Source organism: Arachis hypogaea, chromosome 11, assembly GCF_003086295.3.
Source record: "Arachis hypogaea cultivar Tifrunner chromosome 11, arahy.Tifrunner.gnm2.J5K5, whole genome shotgun sequence".
Classification (NCBI taxonomy): domain Eukaryota; kingdom Viridiplantae; phylum Streptophyta; class Magnoliopsida; order Fabales; family Fabaceae; genus Arachis; species Arachis hypogaea.
Genome location: NC_092046.1, coordinates 140734997 through 140760163, shown reverse-complemented (window position 1 = coordinate 140760163; position 25167 = coordinate 140734997). Strand labels below are relative to the sequence as shown.

Below are 25167 nucleotides of genomic sequence, written 5' to 3'. Positions count from 1 at the left end.
AATCAAATTCAAAATTTTTTTTTTCTCAAACTTTTATGGAATAGAGAAAAAAAAAACACGAGGCAACCTAACGGTCATAACTAGCCCTAACGCCATTCTAACGAATCAAACAACCCTTGGCCAAAATATATATTTTCTCGAATCCTTTTCAGTTTTCTTTACACGGCATGCATTGGTACATTCACTCTTCAACTTTTGAATTCAATGGGAAAGAACAAAAAAGTTATGCCAGACACAGTAATAAGCGTAGAATACAAAGTCTCAATGTATTGTAACGCTTGTGAGAGAACCGTTGCAAAAGCCATTTCCAAGTGTAAAGGTACTTAATCTTCACTTTTCTTTTTCCTTCATTTTTGTAATAATAATAATAATTAATTATTATTATTATTATTATTATTATTATTATTATTATTATTATTATTATTATTATTATTATTATTATGTGTGGCATTGATTTTGTTATAGGAGTGGAAAAGTTCGTGACAGATATGAACGAACACCGTGTGGTGGTAACAGGTCGCATTGATCCAAATAAAGTTTTGAAGAAGATAAAGAAAAAGAGTGGCAAGAAAGTGGAGATTGTGGAAAACAAGGATGAGGATTCAAATGATGGATTCAATAATGAACGTGATAGCATTGTTTTGGTGCCACCTTGTTATGTGTTTGAAAAATATTGCTGCATTAGCACTGAAACTTTGATGATGTTCAATGATGAAAACCCTCATGCATGTGCACTAATGTAGAGATAGAATTAATTAGTCTCTTCATACATAGGAAAGGAAAACTACTTTTATTATTCCTTATTCTTTTGATTTTTTACTTGTAAATAGATTCTACCCTTTTCTAAAACAAATTTTAAGTGTCATGATATAGCCAATTAATGGCAATAGTTACATACAGCCCCACAAAAATAATATGTATGTAGATAATGTTTTTTTTTTAGTTTAATTTTAATGCACTAACTGTGTAAAATAGTTTACATAGTTACGTAATTATATCTATTCTTTTAAACAACCATTGTAAAAAATAATTATTTTTAATGATATGATATTATGTAATTAAATGCGTATAAAATTAATAAATTACTGTATATTGCATCAAAATTAATTTTTTTTTCGAACATTTTGCTTGCTATATTTGGAAAGTGACAGTTGTCGATTATTCTTTTGGTTATATTATATATTGTTTGTTAGATTATTCTATTAATTAGTTGATAGAGTGAGAACTTTGAATTGTTGTGGCTGTGGTATTGCTAATTAATAACCAATTGAAGATAAGGTTCATGGTGTCATGTACGCTGAATTATAGAAAATGTCATCCTGTTCTCCATTCAGAAACCCACCGATTTAAGCAATTAATGCATTTGATATTACAATTTCCTAATAGATAAGTTTTGAAAGGAGGATGACATCTTCATTTGTTTGTTTATTTATATTTATTTGTTAATGTGGTGTCTACTTTCTTCTAATTGTTGGAATTTAATTTACGTATGCAGAGAGCACTAATTGGCGTGTGGCTTGTACCAACTTGAATGGGTAGAATAGCACCAAAGTCAGCAATATGAAAGTGGTTGTGCCTCCGCATATTCATATTCATAGTGCGTCTTGGAAATAACAGAGTTAGTTCCATGCTATGTTCTGGCTTCTGCGTGGCTCTTCTTATCGTCTCATACGTATGCCTTTACTTGTCAACTAGAAAGTGCAAACAAACAAGAGTAAAGTCATAAATAAGCATGTTCAACTATCATATAGAAAACTTTATTGGTATTTTTTTTAAAAAAAAATTAATCTATTCCAAATATAAATCTTTTAAGAATTTATTTATCACTTTCTTAACAAAACAAATTCTGAATTAAAGAACTATATATATTTAAGAGTTTAATTTTGATGCAGTATAAAGCATTTTATATAATTTGTGTAATTACATTTATTTTTTTAGATGATCGGTCAATATAAAAGATAATTTATATATGTGATTATATATAATTAGATGTATCTATAAAACTACTTTATATTGATTGACTGTGCATTAAAATTAAATTCTATAATTAATTTGTAAATTGTTTTATACGGTATTTTAATCAAATTTATATGTTCTAGATAATCTTTTAAATAATGTGTTTGAAATTAGTAATTTTTATTGTTATAGAAATTATGTAGAGTTTTTTTACACTATCATAAATAGAACCTCATAAAAATAATCGGAATTGTCTTTTCATAACAGTTAAAGTTTAAATATTGATATGTGACGTAGTAGGTTCAATCGAAAAATAAATCAAAATGAAGGGCAAAAATAAATAATTGATAATTATTCATAAAAAATAAATCAAATATTTTTTCTATTGAACTCATTATATAACATGTCAATATTTAAACTTAATCTTTGTATAAAGAAAATTTTAAGGTGGAAACTCATGTGCAGTTATCAAGTTGATAGTAAAAAATCGTTACATATTTTGACATATTTGACTAAATTACTATCAAATGATCTTCGACTATCAATTTTATATAAAAACAACGCATATCTATTTATAATATATAAAAACTGATACCAACTTTCTCCACAATCAATTTAAGCCATATTTTCTTTGCTAACGATGCCACATCAGCAATTCTAATGATTTGGCAAAAGATTAAAATCAACCAATCACTATTTAGTAAAATATTTTTAAAAAATTAAAACAAAAAACTTTTATCTATTATTATTCAATTAAAATATCAAGTACTAATTAAATGTAATAAATATACATTAAAAGTGTCATAATAATGATAATTATAAAAAATTTCAGTTATAAATATTCAAATTCTATAACTTATACATATTAAGACTCTTACTACTCTTTATTTCTTAATCTCTTATATTAATCGTCAAAAATTTCTTAAATTTAATATTTTTATATGTTTTTCATTCTAATTTATTTTTTTAATTATTTACAAAAAAAAACGCAAGAGGTAGGAAAATTAGAATTTCAAGGGTTAATGAATGCAAAACACATTACTGTAAAGAATGGTAGAAAATTAAAAAAATATTTTAAGTAAAGATTAAAAAATATCAATTTATGTCCCAAACATCTAAAGAATGAAAATAACATTAATATATGCAAACATATAAATAGAATGCAAACAAATAAAAAAATTAAAAAACATTTTTTTATAAACAAATTATTATATAAAATAAAATATAATTGATGATAAGACATAGTATTTATATGACATGGTTGTTAAAATAATAAATAAAAATGACATTACTTCATCGTAAAAATATGATTTTTTTAAACTAATATGTATATATATATGGTATCATATACCATTTGAGCTATAACTCATTGACAAAAAAATTCTCTTATTTTAACATATTTAACTAAATTATTATCAAATGATCTTCAACTATCAATTTTATATAAAAATAACTATACCTGAACTTCTACTAAATTTTAAATATCTTCATTTTAATTTCCACCTATTCCATATGTGGCTAAAACACAAATTGGACCAAGATTGATGTGTGACCAAAATTTTATACAATTTGAAAAGTACAGTTAAATACAAAGTAAAAATTAGGCAATGAATTATTAGTAATTGATGTTTTTAACATGATCAGGTAAGTGATAGATAGAGGAGTCTCAAATAGATAGAGGAGTCTCAAATTTGCAAAACGGGAAAGATAAGAATGAGAGAGATCAAGCAAAAAATGCCATGTAAAATGCTATTTTGTAGATTCTCTCAATTTTGGATCGAGTTTGTAACGATCTAAAAAAACTATTTTAAATTTGGCCATTTCATGAACCAACTTCCTCAGCATTGAAAAATTGACATTATTTCTTCCTTGCAAGTTGTAACCAGCTGATACTACTATTTGATAAACTACATTGTTACTAACATTTACATAATTCACATTCTAATATTACCTTGTTTGTGTTACACAAGGTGATTTATATTGTTAACATGTGTATATTGTGGGGAGTGAAAATTTAACCCCTCTTGATATTCTCTTTTTATGACATAACCTCTAGTGCCTCCCGTGTTTGTCCAAGTATGTTGAACACAGTTGCTGCTATCTGAGTTGGAGCAAGGCCAGCTTCAGACAATTGATCAGCAGGCGATCCGTGGTCAATATAACGATCCGGAAGAACCATTGGCCTCCACTGCACAGTTGTTAGGCAAAAAACATGCATGAGTTATCCGCGATTTATAATATCTTTAAAGATGCATATAAAAAGTGCTTTAGTTCTAATTTAAGTTGACAAGTCTTGTTTGGATTTTTACCTTCAATTTTCCATCTAGAAGACCATCAAGGGCCATGAACTGAACAACATGAGACCCGAATCCTCCAATCGATCCTTCTTCGACAGTGATCAAAACTTCGTGTGATTTTGCTAGGCTGCGAATGAGGGAACGATCCAATGGCTTGCAGAACCGTGCATCAGCAACAGTTATGCGCAAGCCATGATGCTCCACTAAGGAAGCTGCAGCCAGACAGCTCTGGACTGCTGCTCCATAGCCCAATAAGGCCACTCTTTCCCCTTCCATCAATATCCTACCTTTTCCAATCTGTTAAAACATAACACAAACATTAGGCAATTCCTCATAATCATCATGAAGTTATATATGTGGCCATTCTAAATTTCTAATATACCTCAAGAGGAATTCCCTTATTCCCTAGTGGTAGTTCAACACCAATGCCGTTTCCCCTTGGGTATCGGAAACAACTAGGGCGATCATCAATGGCTGCTGCAGTGGCAACCATGTGGAAAAGCTCTGCTTCATCAGAAGGAGCCATCACCACCATGTTAGGAAGACATGCCATAAAAGTGACATCAAAAGAACCACAATGTGTAGGGCCATCTGCACCAACTAATCCAGCTCTATCCATTGCAAATCTTACAGGAAGCTTCTGCAAGTCGACATCATGCACTACCTGTGTCACAGAACATGTCCTTTGAGTACTGATTACATAAACTAATCATGTATTGACCAATAAAGAATCACAGTACAATCATTATCATAAAAGCATAGACAAATTGTAAAACAGTAATGAATGTAGCGAGTGAGTTATTATTCTTACTTGGTCATAAGCCCTCTGCATGAATGATGAGTAAATTGCACAGAAAGGCTTGAGACCTTCACAAGCTAGACCTGCAGCAAATGTAACAGCATGCTGTTCTGCTATCCCCACATCAAAGCATCTTGTTGGGAATCGACGAAGGAAGAGATTCATGCCAGTGCCACCTCCCATTGCAGCATGGATTGCAACGATGTCTTTGTCGGCTTCTGCTTCTGCAATCAAAGCCTCTGCAAAGTATGTTGTGTAAGACTGGGTGCTAGCATTAGCCTTGAATTGCTTTCCAGTCTTTGGATCAAACTTAGCAACTCCTGCAAAATCAAATAGGATCACACCATGGCAAGGAAAATAGCAAGCCAAGTACTAAACTAAAAGATTTTACTTTAGTTCATTGATTATGCTTGTTAATTCCCAGGCACAGTGTTTCAAAGTGATAGCTCCAGAATGAATATACATAATATATGTGGTGCAGTCTAGGGTTGAATTACCAAAATTTGATTAATTTTATAGATCATTAATGGAACTCAAGAAATTTGAAAGGCCTCTTTTACCATGGTACTTGTCTGCTGCTTTTTCTGCATATGGGTATCCTCGGCCTTTCTCAGTGACAACATGGATCAGAACAGGACCAGTGGTTTTAGTACTTTTAACTTCATTGAGAATGGAGATAAGATCATCTATGTTATGACCATCAACAGGGCCAATGTAGTAGAGTCCAAGCTCTTCAAAAAGTGTTGATCCGGAACCACCAATCATGCCACGAGCATATTCATCAACTTTTGCAGCCAATTCATGCATAGGGCCTCCAATGCTTTTAGTAACACCCTGCAAAGATATCATTCCATATATTATCAGTTTCCATAATAATTTGTGGCAGCACAAGTTCCTTACTGATAAACTCATGTAATGTATTACTCACCTTGGCAACCTCTCTCAATTCTCTAAGAGGCCTGTTTGACTGTAACCTACTGAGAGCACTGCTCAAAGCTCCTACTGGTGGTATCGGTCCATCGAGTGTAGCAGTAGGTAAAGAGACCTGTTTGTTGTCGTTTAGAATAACAATCATGTCAGAATCGAGATATCCGGCATTGTTCATGGCTTCATAAGCTTGCCCTGCTGTCATGGCACCATCACCAATAACGGCAACTACATTATTCTTTCTTCCCTTAAGATCTCTCCCAACAGCCATTCCTGTTTGTCCAACAAATTATTGAAAGTTAAAGCCAAATCACAATCCAATATTCTAATTTATAAACCATCTTTTTGTCAAAACTATGGCTTGAAACATGCTGTGTTCAGTTAGACAATAGATGGAAGAATTACCAAGTCCAGCTGAAATAGTTGTTGAGCTGTGACCAGTGCCAAAACTATCATATTCACTTTCGGAGCGTTTTGTAAATCCAGATAATCCATTTGTCTGCCTCATGGTATGCATCTTATCCCTCCGACCGGTGAGTATTTTATGTGGGTAAGACTGCGGATTCCATACAAGATTGTCCAATTCAGAACAACCCGTCACCCAAAACAAACATGCAAAACACAAAAGAGATTGATAAACCAACCTGGTGACCAACATCCCACAATATCTTGTCTTGAGGGGCATTGAAGACATAGTGGAGCGCAACAGTGAGTTCGACAACACCTAGACTTGATCCTAGATGACCCCCAGTTTTTGAAACACTGAAAATTACATCAGAACGTAGCTCATCGGCGAGTTGCTTGAGCTCCTGCATAATCAATATTAAGGTTATAAACAAGATTTTGACATGACTACGATTTTCTGTTTTTGGCTACAAAACAAGGAGCATATGCTACATGCTTTCTACAAGCATACCTTGGTAGAGAGGTTTTTCATATGAATTGGATAGTTTATGGTGTCCAACAGCGGAGTTGGCGGTCTTTGAGCATAATACTCTCCCCTCTCTGATAGGGATGCATATACCCCACTTGATTTTTTCTTCACCTATTCATTTATATCCATTCAGATTTCAGAAACGCTTTAAGATACCCATTTCTATCATCAGCAAGTGCCATCTAAATTTTGAGACTTCAAAATAAACATGTGAAATTGGGCAAACAAAAGAAGGCAAATAAGCTAGTATTGAACTAAAGCTAGAATCTTTGCAGCCAAAGCACTAATGGGTATTCCTTCATACATGCAATGAGAGTAGATTGTAGTGAGTTATCTGAGAATGAAGTATGAATCATTTGTTAACCTGGTTGAACCTGTGCTGCGATTGATTAAGCAGATCCAGACCCCATTGAGAGTGAGAAGCAAGAGAACTTGATCTCCGAGGATCAGAAGCAGTTGCAGTTGCAGGGCTCACAAATGTAGAATATGAGAATGCACAGAGATCCATGAAGTTGTAGGTAGAAAACAGAAGAAACTCAGAGAGATATACCAAGAAAATGGAGAGAAAGTACAAGAAGGAGAGACCCTTTTATAGCAGAGAAAGAGATAGTGTTTGTGAGTAAATGGTAAGTGTCAATCAGATGGCACTAACACCAACAGTAACAACAGATTGTGAGTGATGGTGGTGATGGTGGATGGATGATGGCATTGAATACAACAATGCTGATAGTAATAGTAACTTGTAATATAATAATATAAGAAAGTGTGTGGTTGAGAATTGATAGAGAGAGAAAGAGAGAAGGAGGGAAGTGTTTTGAAGTACAAAGTGGAAGGTGGAAGGGATTCTAACAAGACAGGTTCATTCATTTCATGAAAGGGTGTTGTGTTTTGGTCAAGAAAAGAAGGATGCCATTGGGCCACGTAAGAGGAAATCACGAACGGATAGATTCTTTCAGATAAATGTAAGCTATGCTATGCTGCTGGACGGACTTGTTTTTTGTTCTTTTTCATCGATAATAACCGAAAGTGAAACTCAATGCAAAGAATGAAAGAAAGTTGCTGGACACAAAGTAGGATTCAAACTCACAATACTTATATAAGTAGATAAGCGAATTGACCACTCCACTAATTCAAATTGGTTAATATGTGCATTGCTTCTTCTAACCTTTGATCATTTTTATATATTTGTGTATAAAATGTATTATTTGATATATTTTTAATGTGTATTTTATATTTTAATCTATATTTTATATAAATAATTAACTAATTTTTTATGTACAAATAATTATTTTTAAATATTTATAGAGAATTTGTGAGTTGAATAAAAAAACAAATTAATCATCCATCGGGTCTTCACAATACTTTTTTAGCCTTCTCTTCCACCTTTCTAATTAACAAAATTATATTAATTAAATTATAAACCTCTTTCATGTTTTATTTATTATTTTTCCTTGGCAGCACTACGACGGGAAGAAGAATATTGTTCAAATAACTATCATTTCCCCTCTGTTACTTACAACGCGATAAGTCAACAGAACGTTGAATAAAATTGACCACATGTACGGATGAAAATGATAACTGGTTGGTTTTTTATTTTCTAAGCGAACTAGCCAAAGCAAGTGTTTGACTATAAAGGGAGAAAAGGAAACAAAAAAAAAATATAGATACTTGTTAAATAATACTCTCAAAGATAGTCATTAACAAGTCCTATAAATTAATTATCAACCAACTTTATTATGTGTATCAAATCAGTTAAGGCCAAAGGGCGAGGCGCACTACCGACCCTACTTTAGGAAGCTGATTCAACTTTTAGACAAGTTTTGCTAGCAACTTATCTTGCCCATACAAAGTTGGCTCCACTCGTTCTGTTAATAGAGGAAACCTATAAAATATTGTGGAATTCCGCTAAGAAACCAATTAGGGGTATAGCCAACTAGACTAACTAGTTTTAAAACAGAAGGTCTGTTATAAAAAAAAAATAACTCTCTACTATTCCTAATTTTTCGAATTTTAAAAATAAAAATACAAAGGATTGACTTGAGTTAGCTCATGATATAGTTAGTTCCCTAGATTTTTTTAATATTTTGTAAGTGGCATGTGGTTACTAAATTAGGTTTTTGTTCAACTAATCATAGTACTTAACCTATATATAAGCCAACAAGTCTAAGCGCGTGACATATATTATTTCATATTTTCATACATCCTGACAAGATGTGAGTGGCCATGATAGTTTTAGTTTGAATAAATACCAATCCACTGTTTTATTTATGAGACCTGTTACACATACAAGTCTTTTTGACATATAAGTTTATACAAGTTAACCTTAATTCAATAAAATCCACTTTTATAATGCAAAGAAGAAGAGGAAGAGTTTTGAATTATATAGAACTTATCAATACACGTACATAAAAAATTCTTAAACAATACAATATAAATGACTTGTATAGACTTGTATGTATAAATAACTTGTATGTAGAGAATAATCCTTTATTTATTCATTACCTTAAGGAGAATACAATATCTAACAAAAATAAAAATGACAACGAAGACGCTAACTATTTTGGCCATGAGATATATTAGCATTATTAACCTAAAATAAGTTTGGCACTCTATCTAAAATAACGTTTTATTGAGAAGTATGAATGATGGTTAATAACGATTTTATAACTTTTCCATTGTCAATTGCATAGTCTTGAGTGTGATAGAAACCGGATTGGATGTTGAATTGTTTTAGTTTTTATTGGCCAACTGCAAAATGATAAGTTAAATGATATTCCCATGAGCGGAACAAATGCAACGAAAATACAAGTGATCTCATTTCACAAGCCAGATAATACGTAAAGTAACAAGTTTTCAGCTAAACTCAGAAATAGCTAATGAACAATATAAGGGCAACAGATGAAATAGTACTCCAAAATGATAAGCATCAAGTATACTTCACATTTAAACGTGTTGTCGCCTACAGACTAATATTAACAATATCGATTCCAACATGTAGGTACAGTACGCAGCCACAAACATGACCCAATTGAATTAACCCCCACTCCTCCAAAAACACATCTTGATGGCTAATCAGCGTGGACTGCAAAAAAAAAAAAAAAAAAAAATTTAAAATTCAAGAAATTATATAAAGGTCACTTATGAATAAAATATACACCTACAGCATCAGCAGATGAAATCCCCATGCGACATGACATAGAAGAAAGTAGTTACGAACATAAGAATCTAAGCTTAACACTAAATATAGACCGCAATTTTTCCATAACAATAAGCTCAAGATCAGTATTTCGCCATACTAATGAGACCATTAGTTTATTCAGTTGTTTCAGATTTGTACTTCCGCTACCAGATTAGTTTAGAATTCCATCTGCCTCCACAAGATTCTCAGAGAATGTAATAATATTTCATATTGACAGAAATTTTCGATGACCAGAATGAAAACATTTTGAAGCATTGGGCTCATACCTGTAAGATCGCGAACCAGATCTAGAAGGACTGTGGCCATTACCCCTAGGACTCTTTGATCTGCTAGGTGTGCGAGCCCTCTTCTCATTAGGACTCCGACCATTCTCCCTGGGACTCAGAGACCTCCTGTAATCCTTCTCAGCTCTAGGAGAGGGAGACCTAGGATGTGGGGACCTCCTGTAGCCCTTCCCATCACTAGGAGAGTGAGATCTCCGATAGTCCTTCACATCACTAGGAGAGCGAGACCTGGGATGTGGAGACCTCCTATAGTCCTTGCCATCACTAGGAGAGCGTGACCTAGAATAAGATCTTGATCGGTCAGGAGAATAGTAATCTTCCCTATCCCTGCCCTTGCCCCTGCCACTCCTACATCAACATCAAGAAATCTTAGTTAAAGAAGTTAATAATAATATGGCTAACTCACCAAAATCACATATCCTACACATATCAAGAAATAGAACTACAACAAACAACATCCATGATCATTTCATAAACCAAGAGGGATATGAATATTTAAAACTACAGCAAACTGTACAGGAAATTACAACCCTACCTACAAGATGATTAACCACATTTACCACAACACTAAACCAAAACTAGTTTTTGTTTTCAGACGAAAACCAATACTTACTTCTCCTTCTAAATCTAATTAGCCAAAATATGACCTTTACCTGTACCTTTCAATAGTTTCTGGACAAATACATGACACTCGGATCCACACAGACAGTTATGAATGATGCACTGCAAGACCAGCATCTTGTAACTTCATAGCTCTTTGTCCCAACTTTCTAAAACCACAACTATCTTTCTTGCACAATTGTCATCATATCTCTACTCGTATAAACTTTGGCTTCCATTCTTTGTGGATGATTTTCTTTGGCCAAATATAAGCTTTATATTCTTTCTTAACTGGATAGTATACGCAAAACAAGATATTAAACTAAATATAATCTTTGTTACAGATAATTTATATAAGGAAAACAAAAGATGTACTTATTTGAACCATTCTTCAAGCTAGAAACCAAATGCCAAAAAGAGGGAAAGTCCAGCAACTGGCAGAATAAGGAAAGTTTGATATGTGATATTTCATATGAAGAATCTTTGATAGAAGCATGAGCAAGTTGCACATCACTTTAAGCCTCTTTACTCGTTAATCTTTATTAACCCATCTTTAAAGTCTGGATCCAATACACTTTATTATCTGCATAAAGAAGACCATAAGCAGATATCATTCAATATCCACTTATGCTATGCACATTAAAGGAGGGTCATCAAAGTGACACGGTCAAAGGATTGGCAGATTCTAATACTGAGAAGTCAACCTGCAAGTTATACTCTTATTGAGCTAGGAACAGTAACATTGGTACCCATAAACCAGCTTGCCACTACAAATGTCTTCCAGCATGAACATACTAGCAAAATATAAGTCTGATAACAGAAACATAACATAAGACTACGGTCATTTTGAAAGTTAAGAAACAAAACAAACAGGGTCATATTTGCTTTCACCACCATTACTCTGGCAAGCAAACTTCGATCATAATGATCTCCAACCAAAAATCTCACAAATACAGCATTCACTTGTGACGTTCATAAGAAAGATCAGAAACCAGTCATACTGAAGCTAAAATAAAAACACTCACCACTTAGAAAAATAAAGTTATCTTCTGAGATCAAATTGTTACATATAATGTGCAGTTTGAAATGTAGACTTCCCATCATTAATGAGAAAATAAGGATGATCCAAAGATATTACCCCAGAGAATATGATATGGCAAAAATTTGGGCAATGCAAACTATAACATATTAACTGGCCAATGAAGTTGTCACACACAATACTACTGTGTAAAACACACACCTTGAATAATCTCGAGCTGGTGTTGGAGACCGAGAATAAGCTGCCAACACAAACAAAAATATTACAACTTAAGACAAATATTTTTCAATAGAAAGTTTAAACCCAACGAAAAAATGGGAGAGAGAGTATCATTTGCATTTGGAAACTGATTAAGAAGCAAAAGTGAGTGGTTGAACTAACATCTATATCGGCGTCTTGGGACCTTGACCGATTCCTCCTCCTGCTACCTCCTTGTCGACCACTTATGTAATATAAAGCAAACCAAATGTAAATCGAAAATTAGACATTAACAAGATCAGCACAGAAGAGAAACATATTAGCAAAAACCAGAAAGGCAGCTAGTAAATCAAACTGTGATCTCACCTTCCACGAGAAATGACACGCATCTCCTGAGGGGTTTTCCGGTTTTCCTCGGCAAACACAATTCTTATTTCACGCCCACCAATGGTGGTATGATTAAGCTGTTGCTTTGCCTCAGCTGCATCTTCACCATATCGATACTTCACAAACCCAAATCCCCGAGGCTCACTGCATGTTCAATTCAACAAAATCGCAATGGTATGAAAACAAATATCCCAATTATAAATATTGATAACAGAACCCCAAAATTTAAGATAAGAAATGCTTGGATTTAAAGCTGAGCAATCCAGACCAACATAATAAGCATCTCAAAGCAAACAGTGCAAAAAGATAAACAAAAGGGCATAAGCAAAATCCAACGACTCTGTATTAATAACATTACGATACGAAAAAGCAGACGTACCCGGTGTAATAATTCTTAGGAAGATAAACATCCTTCACAGGTCCAAAGCGCTCAAATGGACCCCTAAGATCTTCAGGCCTGCACAGTTTACATAAAAGAACACATTTCAATTCGATTGTGGTAAACAATTTGCTCAATAAAACGTAACAAATACACAATTAACGAAAAAATGAAAGCCAAAGCCTCGCGAAAAACAAAAAGCGAGAAAAGGAGATACCTAGCATCAAGGGGAGATTACGAACAAGAAGGCCAGAAGGGAGTGGAGAGCGGCGATCCCTGTAGGACCTGCTGTCGCCGTAGCGATCGTCGTCGTAGCGCTTGCGTTCGCGCGGCGGTGTTCTGCTCCGGCGGCGAGGGCTGTAGCTTCTGCTCCGGCTTCGGTACCTCGCCATTCTTCGCCGCACAGTCTCTCTCTCTCTCTCTCTCTCTCTCTCGATATCAACCAACAATTACGAGAGGTAGATAAACCCTCCTTGGAAAAATAACTACCAAGAAATATAATGGGAGCTAAACCCTAACCCCAACCTATTGCAAAAGCACAGGGGGCACAATCGGAAAAGTATTGGCTGAGAAAATTAATAATACAAAAAATTAAAAAAATACATTTCTTTTGTAATAAATTCTTATTGGACTTTTTTAAGTTGAGACCAGTCCAGTCAAATTTTGAAACCTGGGCCTTACGCCAATAATAGTCATAAAATAAAAATTTCTGGTGACTACTAACTAATGAGCCAATGAGATGCAGCTCTATGTCATTTGCCCTCTTCCTTTTTGTAGAGGTGTCGAATTCGAACCCCCTCCTCCTGACAGTGATTCGGTATTCTAAGTAAAGTGTTCATGGATCAGGCCGGATCGGGCGAGTAAATTTAGATCTGTTCCTAAAAGGATATCAGGTCTATTTTGACTTAATTCGAAGTTATTCAAAAAAAAAATGGATTAAACTGAAAAGATTAGTATATACAAATTTATAAATTTTATATATTAAAATAATAAAATTATACTTTTAAAAATAAATTTAACAAAGGTTAGTTTATATTTATATTAAAATAAATTATTTTAAAATAAAATTAATATCGTATAATATAAAGAATATTAATTGAATTATAAAAGTATAATATTTTTTGATGATTGAATAAAAGTATAATATAACATTATTAATTAACTCAAATATATATATTTTTTATTGTGAAAAGTAACTTCGGATCGGGTGATCCAAAGCAAAATTCGAACCCGACCCGAAAATAACACCAGATAAAAAATGAAAATCCGACAAAATATATCTTGAGTTTGGGTTGGATTTTGGAAAGGGCAGCCATCTTAAACATCCATATTCTAAAGTAATATGGAGTTTTAGTATTTTTTAATTATAAGAAAGAAAAAACGTCTATATATGAAATTTTAGTACTTCGTAATTAAGAAAAAAAATATTAAAATTTTGTTTCGTTACAATCTTTTCATTTTATTATTTTAATTTAAATTTATTTTATTTTTGATTTGATATTAAATTATTACAAAATTATAACAAAAATAAAAAGCAAAAATAAAAAAAAACTAAAAAGATAAAAAATATTTTTTATCATTAATTTTAAAAATTAAAAAATATTTTAATATTAAATATATTTAATTTTAATTAAAAATTTAATTTAATTATAAAAAAAGTAAAATAATTTTGTAGTTAATTTTAAAAAGATAAAAATATTCTTTTAAGATAAGAGTTGTTTAATTTTTTGAAAGATTCAAAATTTATATTTAAAAGATTATATTATTTTTTAAGATTAAAGTTATTTAATTTGAATTAAAAATTTAATTTAATTTAATTTTAAAAAGAGCACAATTTATTTTAGTTTAATTATAGAAAAACAAAAATATATCATTTTAGGATTAGAGTTGTTTAATTATTTTAAAAATTAAATATTTATATTTAATTATTTAAATTAAGGTAAGTTACCAAAATAAATCATTTGCAATTCAATTTTACCAGATTATAACTTTTGAAGATTGCATACTTTCACATTATTATAGAAATCGCGACAGGAGACCGCAGATTAGGTATACATAGGGTATAATGATTTACGTTGAAACACATTTAGGAAGAAATTGTGGTACCCCTCCAACGGTTTCTTCACGAACTTCAATTATGCATAAACTGCAATAGGGGTATAGCGGCTTATGCTTGAGTATAAATACGCTGCACCTAGTTGCGAATTATTCAGTTCGCATCAGTTGGAAAAAAGTTAGAATGAGAAAAGAAATGTTTTAGAAAGAGAGAAGAAATTGTGGATTGAGAGGGAAAATTTCCTAAGACTTAGAGAGGATTATTTGGGCATTTGGAACTACTAAGGCATAGGACTATGGTGGACGAACGCAACCTGTACCGACTCAACGGCGTTGAGCACGTTGCTGACAGCATCAACGAAGAGATAAGTCTATTTTCTTTTAGTTATTGAATTTTATATAACATAAAATGTAGTATTGGGTGCAATAGTTAGAATACATAATTTAAGATTTGTAATTTAGGATTTAAAAGTTAAGATTTAAAATTTTAATTTAAGGATATAATGTTTAAGTAGAATGATTATCCACCAGTAATTGAGATTTAGGGTTCAAATTTTAAATACAGTGTTTAAGGCTTGTAAGGTTATTGTTTAAATATCGTATTTGAAAATTAATACTTAAAAGGGTAAAGTATACTTTTTGTCTTTAAAGTTTGACAAAAGTTTTAAAAATACCCATAAGTTTTATTTTGTTTCAATTTTATCCTAAAAGTTTTTTATTTGCATCAAATATACCCTCAACGACAAAATTTTCAAAAAATTTAAGACCAATCTAATAATAATGCATGAAAATTATACTTGATTTGCTTGTATTGAGGGTTATTCTTATGAAATTATTATTGAATTGGTCTTAAATTTTTTGAAAAATTAGCCATCAAGGGTATATTTGATGCAAATCAAAAACTTCTAGTACAAAATTGAAACAAAATAAAACTTAGGGATATTTTTAAAATTTTTGTCGAACTTTAAGGACAAAAAGTATACTTTACCCTAAAATTTTAAATTTTAAATATTAAATATTCACTTTTAAAATTAGAAGTTTTGTAATTTTGTCTTTAAAATTTAAGACTTAAATTTTAGAAATAGAATCTAATGGTTGTATTTTATTATTTTAAATTTAAGATTTAAGTCTTAAATTTGAGCCTTATTATTTTAAATTTTATAACGTAGGACTTATAAGTTTAAATGTTGGAGTTTTTTACTTCTTCTAAATACATTTAGATATGTTTCAAAATTTTATGTAAAAGTTCAACATTTTTGTTTCTCTATTTTAATAAAATTAGGTTAAAAATAATGTTAATTGAACTATACCGGATTGGATAGACATGACACTTGTAGTTTTTGTTTCCAATTATAATTTATGGTTTAAACTTGTAAGTATTGGAATTTCATTTGGTGTTGTTATTTTTCTCACATGCTGCAGCCAAGTAGGTGTATTTACAACGTTCGGAGGTAACAGAATATGTCTTTGCATGATAGGATCATACCCTATCTGGAGAGGGCTGGTTTGTACCACCTTGCGAGACTCAACACAGGGTGGTTCTAGTTGGATGAGCCCCTGGTCAGCGCATTCATTGAGAGGTGACATCCTGAGACACACACCTTTCATATGCCATTTGGGGAGTACACCATCACGCTCCAAGATGGGGTATACCAGCTGGGGTTGTCCGTCGATGGGAAGGATGTATCTAGGCTGGGTGCCTCACAGATTTTGAGAAGCTGATGGATGATGGCAGACCGGCTTGAAAGTGGTTTCAGGAGTTATTAGGGGAGCTTCCACCGCCGGATAAGGTAAAGCACTTCATAGTTCACTTCACATGGTTCCATGAAAGATTCAGGGTACTACCGGCTGATGCGACTGAGGGCGAAATTAGCTGCAACGTGACGAATGCAAAAGGCTCGATATGCATGAGGTGGTAGGCAACCACTGTCAGGTGCCTCCAGTGCAGCCTTTATGCCATTGTGCATGTCAGAGATCACCAGAATACCTTCTTGTGGGGTCACATGTTAACGCAAGTTGGATAAGAAAAAAGTTTAGGATTCCACATTCTCCCCCTTCTACAAATTCAAAGGCAATGGATAAGATATTCGAGTTACTATCTTACGTGATAGTCAGAAGCAAAGTGCCGCCGTACTTCCCATACAAATGAGTCTTGTCAATGCTGACTAGTGGCTTGCAATGTCTAAATGCCTCAATGTATGGAGGAAATGTCCAGAAAAGATGATGAAAGTACACTATAGACTCATCAACCTGATCACCGACACGTACCGTAGAAGTCTTCAACAACGCCACGGTTCCATCCATCGTGGATTGCACACCAAGGATCCAACGGGGCAACTTGGTATAAGACTCTTTTCACTCCCCGTATATCTGTGCAACTGCCTTCTGTTTTGCCACCCACACCTTCCTGTAACTAGGCTTGAATCCGTAGGTTGCCTCAGTAGTTTCTTGCAACACTTTTATCATAATCGCTACATCGGCTCTAACCAACGAAAAATTTCTCACACAAATAACATGATGATCAAGCTGTCGATGATTGCTCGAAATTGATGTAGCCAAGCAAGTGTGAGGCCCGTTGTACCTTCTAACTTCCTAAGTACCCTTTTACTGCCGAAGTGTGATGCAAATCATCCATGTGCAACCTTTCTCAAACTCCTTGCATCTCCCATGATACTTAAGATGGCCTGACTCTATCACTCGGTATTCAACTCCACGATGGATGCTATAATCCTTTACGCTCAATACAGCTTCCTTCTTAGTTTGGAAAGATTGGCCAATTTGAAATTTTCTAGAAGGATGTCCCTCGTGTAATTCTTGACCTCCAAAGGTAGGATCTATGTCCGGTTGCTGGCCAACGGCTTCCAAGTTCAGCATTGAGAAATGTGGAGGGTGTTGCTGTGACCCGAAACTGGATGGCCCCTGATGTGTAGGTGGGTTCCTCTGAGTATCCTCGTCACTGTCCCCCCCATGATGTGAGCTGGCTCATCGTCTAAATCATCATCTCGCATCATATTTTCAACTCGATCTGGTTCACCGTCACCTAAAATACCCGGAATCATACGAGGTGACCTAGCTATCCCAACTGCAACAGATGAAGGATCAGCCAACAGACAACCAAGTGCAATGACAGTCATCGAGGTAGAAGTACCCCCCACCGTCATCGACTGAGGATTCAATGCTGATGCACCAAAACTGTCGTCCAACTTGGCATACAACTCGTGGATTCTCACTTCCGGAAACCTGCGCCGACAATGAAACAAAACCTACATGTCTTCGTCTGACCCGATCACAAATGTTTCATATTTCACACCAGTTGACACAACCGCAATCGGAATCTTGTAGAACACCTTCTTCACCACTTGGCCCCACACAACCCCGTCTTTTGCAATATACTCGTCTTTAACTCTGACAACGTATTTGTTGACCGGATAAAAACACTCACTGATTTTCTATCAGTGAACTTAACACCATGCCTTTTGCTTTTCTTAATTTTTCCAAAACAATGGACTAGAACAAAAAAAACTCTCCTCACTATTCATTTGTAAATTTGTGAAAATGACTATTCACCATCACACCACTCCCTCCTGCTTGATATTTATCGGTGTTTTTGGGCAAGCATAAACCGCTACACCCCCTATCGCGGTTTATGCATAATTGAAGTTCATGAAAAAACTGCGGCACTTCCTAAATGTGTTTCAAAGTAAACCGCTATACCCCTCTAGCGGGTTTACGTGTATACCTAATCCGCGAGTCTCCTGTCGTGAAATTTCTATAATAACGTAAAAGTTGCATTTGCGTTTGCAATCTTTAAAAGTTATAATCAGGTAAAATTGAATTGAAAATTATTTATTTTGGTAACTTACCCTTAAATTTATATTTAAATTTAAATTTCAAATACACCCTATTAATACAAACAAATAGAAAATCAACCCCTACCCGATCCAAATCCTATTCGAATCAGGCCTAATTATATCTTTCCCCGTAGCTTGTGCGTCTCTACTGTGATCTGCCATCGCCGGAGCTTGCAAACATCGTACTACAATGAGGAGACCTACAAGGACTAGAGAAATCACTGCCATGGTTTTGATCCTCATGGCTGCCACTGCTCATCCGTGGTGCTCATGACTGCCGCTGTCACGGAGAAACCGAGATCAAGTGAGAATGCAACATGGCCGCTCTTTAAGAAGATCCAACTCCACGATCAACCCACCTCCATCGTTATGGCTTCCTGGTTTCGCAACGCATCTTCTCTTTGGGTTAATGTCGGAATCGGAATTTCTGCCTCAGGCTAGCGTTGCGACAGGGTGTCAGCGTCGTGGCGAATAGCGGAGGCGCAACATTTTAAAGCGGCAATGAGATGATGATGTTTATTGATTGGATTAGGGAGGAGAGGAAGAGACCAAAGATATTTTTTTAATAAAATAAAAAAAAAAATAAAATAGATTCAAATTTTTTATTTTGATTTTTTTTTTTAATTTAAATCTCAAAAGAGTGTTGTAACAGCCGCCAAGAAACAACTTTCATCAAGACCAACACGTATTAACCATAACTTACAGCAACCTTAGGAGTATATAATACAGCCATCATGCCATTTATCATAAAGAGTTCTGCTTGTTCAATTCTAATTTGGTTTCAACTCTCGTAGTAGAAACTAAAAAGTGTACCAAGTACTTCATAGGACATAGATAGAATAAAGGACCAAAATAGATACTTCTTCAACTTATAATACTTTTAAGGTTTAATTATTTTATTGGTCTCTATAATTTTATTAAATTTATAATTAAATTTTTATAATTTTTTTAATTAAATCTTTATTAAAATTAATAGAATATTTTTTTATAAATTAAAAATATCTACGATTAAAATTTTAATTAAATCTTTAATCATATAATTTTTGAAAAGATGTTCTATTAATTTTAATATTTTTAATATAAAAAGAACCTCATTACAATAATAAAAATAATATAAAGACTCAATTAAAAAAAATATGAATCTAATTACACGTCTTGTGAAATTATAAAAAAAATAGAATAATTAAATTTATTTTTAATTAATAAATTATTTTTTTTTGTGACTAATAAATTACTATTTGTTTAAGAAGATGTGGAATTTAGTTTAATTAGGAATAGAATCCTGCTAGGGAGACAATGAGAAATCTTGACAAGATGTACAATGAGCTAATTATTGTTTTCATAAAATCAATAGCAATGGCGCGTATTGGCAATTTGGCATGGACTTGTGGCAATGCCAATGATTGAGCCAAAACCGTGGAAACAAATATACAATCATACCTCTTTATCCAACAGCTTGCACCCTCCTATAACAAACATATTCAAATGTTGCCGATCCATCCTACTAAGAACCACGTAAGATCATATGAATAAACCAACACCAATAATGCTACTCACCACAAGCTTCACATGACTTGCTGCTCTATCTATGCACAGAGGTCAATACCATTCTGCTCTAATAGATAAGCCCGTAATGGAAATATTAGTTTTTTTATAGAGATATTTTTTTCTTCATTATGTAAACATATATTTCTGTTTTAACACATTTTTCAAAAGAATCACCACGTCAATGACAGCTTCCTTCCACATGTTAGAAACTTTGAATCAAACAAAAAGACTAAATATCTTGTAGTGATTGACAATGCTGTCGTGTAGTACATAGAGTACTATATATAGCATCCAACACATGCCCTTCTTTTCTTGCATGTCCTCTCTTAGCATCACTGCATTGCTCTTAATCACTGGGGTGGTTATTCCATTTTCTTCTGTAAGTTTGAACCATATTGCTACTGAAGAAAATGGCAATTGAGCAGCACAGTGATGTGGAGAGTGGACATGACAACAACAACAACAATAATAATAATAATAATAATAATAATGGGCTTCAGGATTTGCAAGAGCCCTTCATTGAGCAAGGGAAGAAGGATGTTTCCTGCAAAGATGTTGAATCTAATACAACAATGGTGGAACATGGATCCATTGGAATGGTTCTGCTCAGCACATTTGTTGCTGTCTGTGGTTCTTTTTCATTTGGAACTTGTGTGAGTATACATAATATATATATTTAAGAAATAACACTAATAGATGGATGTACAAAACAGGAACATGTGTTGTTATGTTTAAGAGATTATTTTGGCAGGTGGGATATACAGCACCTACTCAAGCGGCTATCAGGGAAGATCTTAATCTATCTCTTGCTCAGGTTGGTACTATAATCTTCTCTTCTTTCATTGACACTTATATCATGCTGTTTGAACTTTGAAATATTAGAAAAACTAATTCTGTTTCGTGGGGATGGCAGTTTTCCATGTTTGGTTCTTTAGTAACCATTGGTGCAATGCTCGGGGCTGTAACAAGTGGCCGGATTACCGATTTCATTGGCCGGAAAGGGGTATGTGATATCTAAATTCCAAATAAATTTATGCAGTTTATAAGGGACTTTAAATTTTGATAAACAATCCTTGGTTCTCATGGGAAACAGGCAATGAGAATGTCAACAGCATTTTGCATAACAGGATGGTTAGCCCTCTTCTTCTCAAAGGTATGCATCTCATGCAATATGTAAATTCATCTCCTAAAAAAAAGGTTATCAAAATTGAATTGAGGTTCAATGTGTTATTTTGTAATGTGTTATTTTGTCTGCTTCAGGATCCTTACTCACTCGACTTTGGAAGATTTTTCACAGGATATGGAATTGGAGTTATCTCATATGTGGTAATTAACTATAGTGTATTACAATATTATCAATATTTTTCTTTTCCTAATTAGAAGCTTTGATAGAAAGCTATATCTTATGTTAGCAAAATGGAACAGGTTCCTATATATATAGCTGAAATAGCACCAAAGAATCTTCGAGGTGGACTTGCAACAACAAATCAGGTGGGAAAACATTAAGAATGATCATATTACTTGTTTGATTAAAATGTTGAAGCACACCATTGGAGTGAATTTTGGTCTTAACTGCAATTGTATTGCAGCTTATGATTGTTATTGGAGCTTCAGTCTCATTCTTAATAGGAAGTGTCATAACTTGGAGACAACTAGCTCTAGCAGGTAAACCATAATTAATACCATTAGCTTTAAAGTTTAATTTTCTGCAAAAGGACTGTTGTGAAGAAACAGGGTCTAACTTGAAGGGTTTGGTTTGAAAATTGAAGGACTAGTTCCATGCATTTGCTTGCTGATTGGTTTGTGGTTTATCCCTGAGTCCCCTAGATGGCTGGTAAGCATTGAGATACATTAGTACAATCTTAAAGAGAGTGATGCAAAATTGTAAATTAATAATTAAAAGTATATATATTTTTTCAGGCGAAAGTTGGTCTTGAAAAGGAATTTCAAGGAGCATTAAGGAGACTTCGGGGAAAAAATGTTGATACTTCTCAAGAAGCTGAAGAAATTCTTGTACTTTCTTAGCTCCAATCATTAACTTATTGAACATGGTTAAAATGTTTCTTAATCAAGTTGATATGCTTGATCATCTGAGCTCACTTTTCTCAACTCATTTTCCTTATAGGATTATATTGAAACTCTCCAAAGCCTTCCTAAAACCAAGCTTCTGGATTTGTTCCAAAGCAAACACGTGCGATCTGTAGTGGTAAGTGGCATAATGTTCATACATACCAATTTTTGTATATTTACTCAAAGATTTCTAACTGTTTGTGATGATTTCAGATTGGGGTTGGATTAATGGTGTGCCAACAATCTGTTGGAATTAATGGTATTGGATTTTACACAGCTGAGACTTTTGTAGCAGCCGGTAAGTAAATATATGCAGTGGATGCATGCTGATTTTGAAAGACCAATATAATCTTCTGTGTAATTAATCTCCTATAACTTTATTTCCAGGACTTTCTGCTGGCAAAGTTGGTACCATAGCCTATGCATGTATGCAGGTTCCATTCACTGTATTGGGAGCTATTTTAATGGATAAGTCTGGAAGAAAACCACTGATAATGGTAAATGTTGAACAATACATTTCATTCCATAAAATGGAGAATCAGAATTTTTTATTTTGATGCCTAATTGATATACTTGTAGGTTTCTGCATTTGGGACATTTTTAGGCTGCTTCATCACTGGAATTGCCTTCTTTCTCAAGGCAAGTCTTAAATTTATATATATATATATATACACCAAATCTCTTGGAGTGTATATCTTATTTAGTTCTGAAACTCTGACTTGTGACTTCCTGTATCAGGATCAAAGCTTATTGCTCGAGTGGGTACCGGTGTTAGCAGTGGCCGGCGTGATGGTGCGTCTTCTTCAAGATATTGATCCCTTCTCCCATGGAATTCTTGTTCTTTAAGCTCATATTCTCACCATCTTTTTGCCTCTGCTTGTTAACAGATATATGTAGCAGCATTTTCAATTGGATTGGGACCAGTTCCTTGGGTGATAATGTCTGAGGTATGTGTCATTCATTTGACACAACATAAACTTGAATGGTCTTGACTCATGTAACATGTTCAGCAAATATAAGATTCTAACTAATACTATATTTCATACTGCAGATCTTTCCCATACATGTGAAGGGAACAGCTGGGAGCTTGGTGGTTTTGGTTAACTGGCTAGGAGCTTGGGTAGTTTCATATACTTTCAACTTCCTAATGAGTTGGAGTTCTCCTGGTAAGCATAATCTTAGTTTCAAATAATTGTCTATTTGAATAAAATGGTATGTTAAAGCATAAAGTCTTGGGGCAACAGATTTTAGCAATTTTGACTAGTAATTGGCCAATATAAACATCAAATGGTATGTGTGTAAATTCTTGGAAATGTAGGTTCAAATTATATTGATTTGTGTGCAAATTCTGATAAATACAAGTAAAAATGATGTGTTTTATATAGCAAATTCTTATAAATATGGGTATAAAATATAAATTATTATTAGTCCAAAATAATAATATTTGCTTGTCATGTAATATTACTGATGTATTTATATTTTAAAGAAAAAAATAGGCTACAGATACATAAATATATATATATATATATATATTATTAAGTGCGGATCTCAAAAGATAAGTTGACAAAAAACAAGTACCATACAACACATAGATTAAAGAATTAATGTATCTAAATGTAAATTATTGCGTCCGAATTCATTGATTTCTCTTTGTATCAGATAATTTAACATGGAGGAAATAATTAGCATTTGTATTTTGTCCATCTAACTTTAGATGGTAACATATATTGCCATTTCTTTTGGGCAGGTACTTTGTTTTTGTATGGTGGATGTTCCCTCTTAACTATTGTATTTGTAGCAAAGTTTGTACCCGAAACCAAGGGAAAAACGCTGGAGGAAATACAGTCATGCATTAATTATTCATAGAGATAGAATAACGTCCGGACTTGTGGTAGCTTAAGCCAAAAATCATATCACAATGATGTTGTGCAATTATTGCTGTTATGGATAGGATCGGCACTGCCAAATAAGGCACCAAGTTACAGAATATATGGATGACATTGTGCACCAGAGATAGAATAAGTTGATACTTACTAATGTATTCTGTCCCTTACTCCATTATATTTTACTAGTAGTAGCTTATTTATAGAATAATTTCACATTATTCAATCATGAAAATCAGGTGTCGTTTCACATTTAGTTCTTAAGGATCAAATCTAGAACATTATCTTTAAACAAATCAAATAACTACCACTTGTGTTAACCTATTTAGGTATCCTAGTTTTCAATTAATTATTTATTTGATCATATACTGAAAGCAGGATTATAAAAAGATGAAAGCAGGATTATAAAAAGATGAAAGAAAAAAAAAATTAAAACGTAAAAAGAAATTACAACATCTGAAGCACATATAGCAACAAAATTACTATTATTAATTAGTTTATTCAAATTTTCAAACCATAAATGTTAAGAAATAGACTCATTATTTATCAAACACTTTGTATAATTTTTTTATTTCCTAACACCGCTCTACTCTAACTCTCTTTCGGCAAAATCATCAAAGAGAAGAAGACGGCCTGACACAAGAGATCCTACGGCATAGCCATCAAGCCCTTGGACAGGAGACATAATAAACAAATCAACCATCTAATCCTACAATGTCATAATATCTCTAACTAAGAAAAACAATCATAGCCAAGTTGCA

General features: G+C 33.4%; 3 protein-coding genes, 1 long non-coding RNA gene and 1 pseudogene across 5 annotated transcripts; 2 read left to right on the top strand and 3 right to left on the bottom strand.

The window, feature by feature from the left end:
• Window positions 1-264: 264 nt before the first annotated feature.
• On the top strand, window positions 265-743 carry LOC112724098 (heavy metal-associated isoprenylated plant protein 19-like). Its single transcript, XM_025775371.3, has 2 exons — window positions 265-319; window positions 466-743. Exons 1-2 carry the CDS (start codon window positions 265-267, stop codon window positions 741-743), a joined length of 333 nt encoding a protein of 110 aa, XP_025631156.2.
• Window positions 744-3776: 3033 nt separating this feature from the next.
• LOC112723032 (probable 1-deoxy-D-xylulose-5-phosphate synthase, chloroplastic) lies at window positions 3777-7953 on the bottom strand. Of its 2 annotated transcripts, none has more exons than XM_025774250.3 (10): window positions 7278-7953; window positions 6896-7024; window positions 6624-6788; window positions 6385-6535; window positions 5981-6252; window positions 5613-5886; window positions 5065-5372; window positions 4636-4917; window positions 4266-4550; window positions 3777-4144 (listed from the first exon to the last, which is right to left on the bottom strand). In XM_025774250.3, exons 1-10 carry the CDS (start codon window positions 7419-7421, stop codon window positions 3995-3997), a joined length of 2160 nt encoding a protein of 719 aa, XP_025630035.1. In that variant the 5' UTR covers window positions 7422-7953; the 3' UTR covers window positions 3777-3994. The 2 variants fall into 2 exon arrangements, with proteins under 2 accessions (XP_025630035.1, XP_072063666.1); XM_072207565.1 differs by having other exon boundaries at window positions 6896-7108; window positions 7218-7729.
• Window positions 7954-9705: 1752 nt separating this feature from the next.
• LOC112722024 (uncharacterized) lies at window positions 9706-13391 on the bottom strand (annotated as a pseudogene).
• LOC140176422 (uncharacterized) lies at window positions 11290-11837 on the bottom strand. Its single transcript, XR_011867947.1, has 2 exons — window positions 11701-11837; window positions 11290-11579 (listed from the first exon to the last, which is right to left on the bottom strand). It is a non-coding gene; the product is annotated as an uncharacterized lncRNA (long non-coding RNA).
• Window positions 13392-20765: 7374 nt separating the features above from the next.
• LOC112723030 (sugar transporter ERD6-like 16) lies at window positions 20766-24641 on the top strand. Its single transcript, XM_025774249.3, has 17 exons — window positions 20766-21106; window positions 21205-21267; window positions 21367-21456; window positions 21547-21606; window positions 21714-21779; window positions 21879-21944; window positions 22043-22118; window positions 22223-22287; window positions 22374-22466; window positions 22579-22659; window positions 22737-22821; window positions 22911-23020; window positions 23103-23162; window positions 23262-23315; window positions 23411-23470; window positions 23575-23689; window positions 24271-24641. Exons 1-17 carry the CDS (start codon window positions 20864-20866, stop codon window positions 24387-24389), a joined length of 1506 nt encoding a protein of 501 aa, XP_025630034.1. The 5' UTR covers window positions 20766-20863; the 3' UTR covers window positions 24390-24641.
• Window positions 24642-25167: the final 526 nt, after the last annotated feature.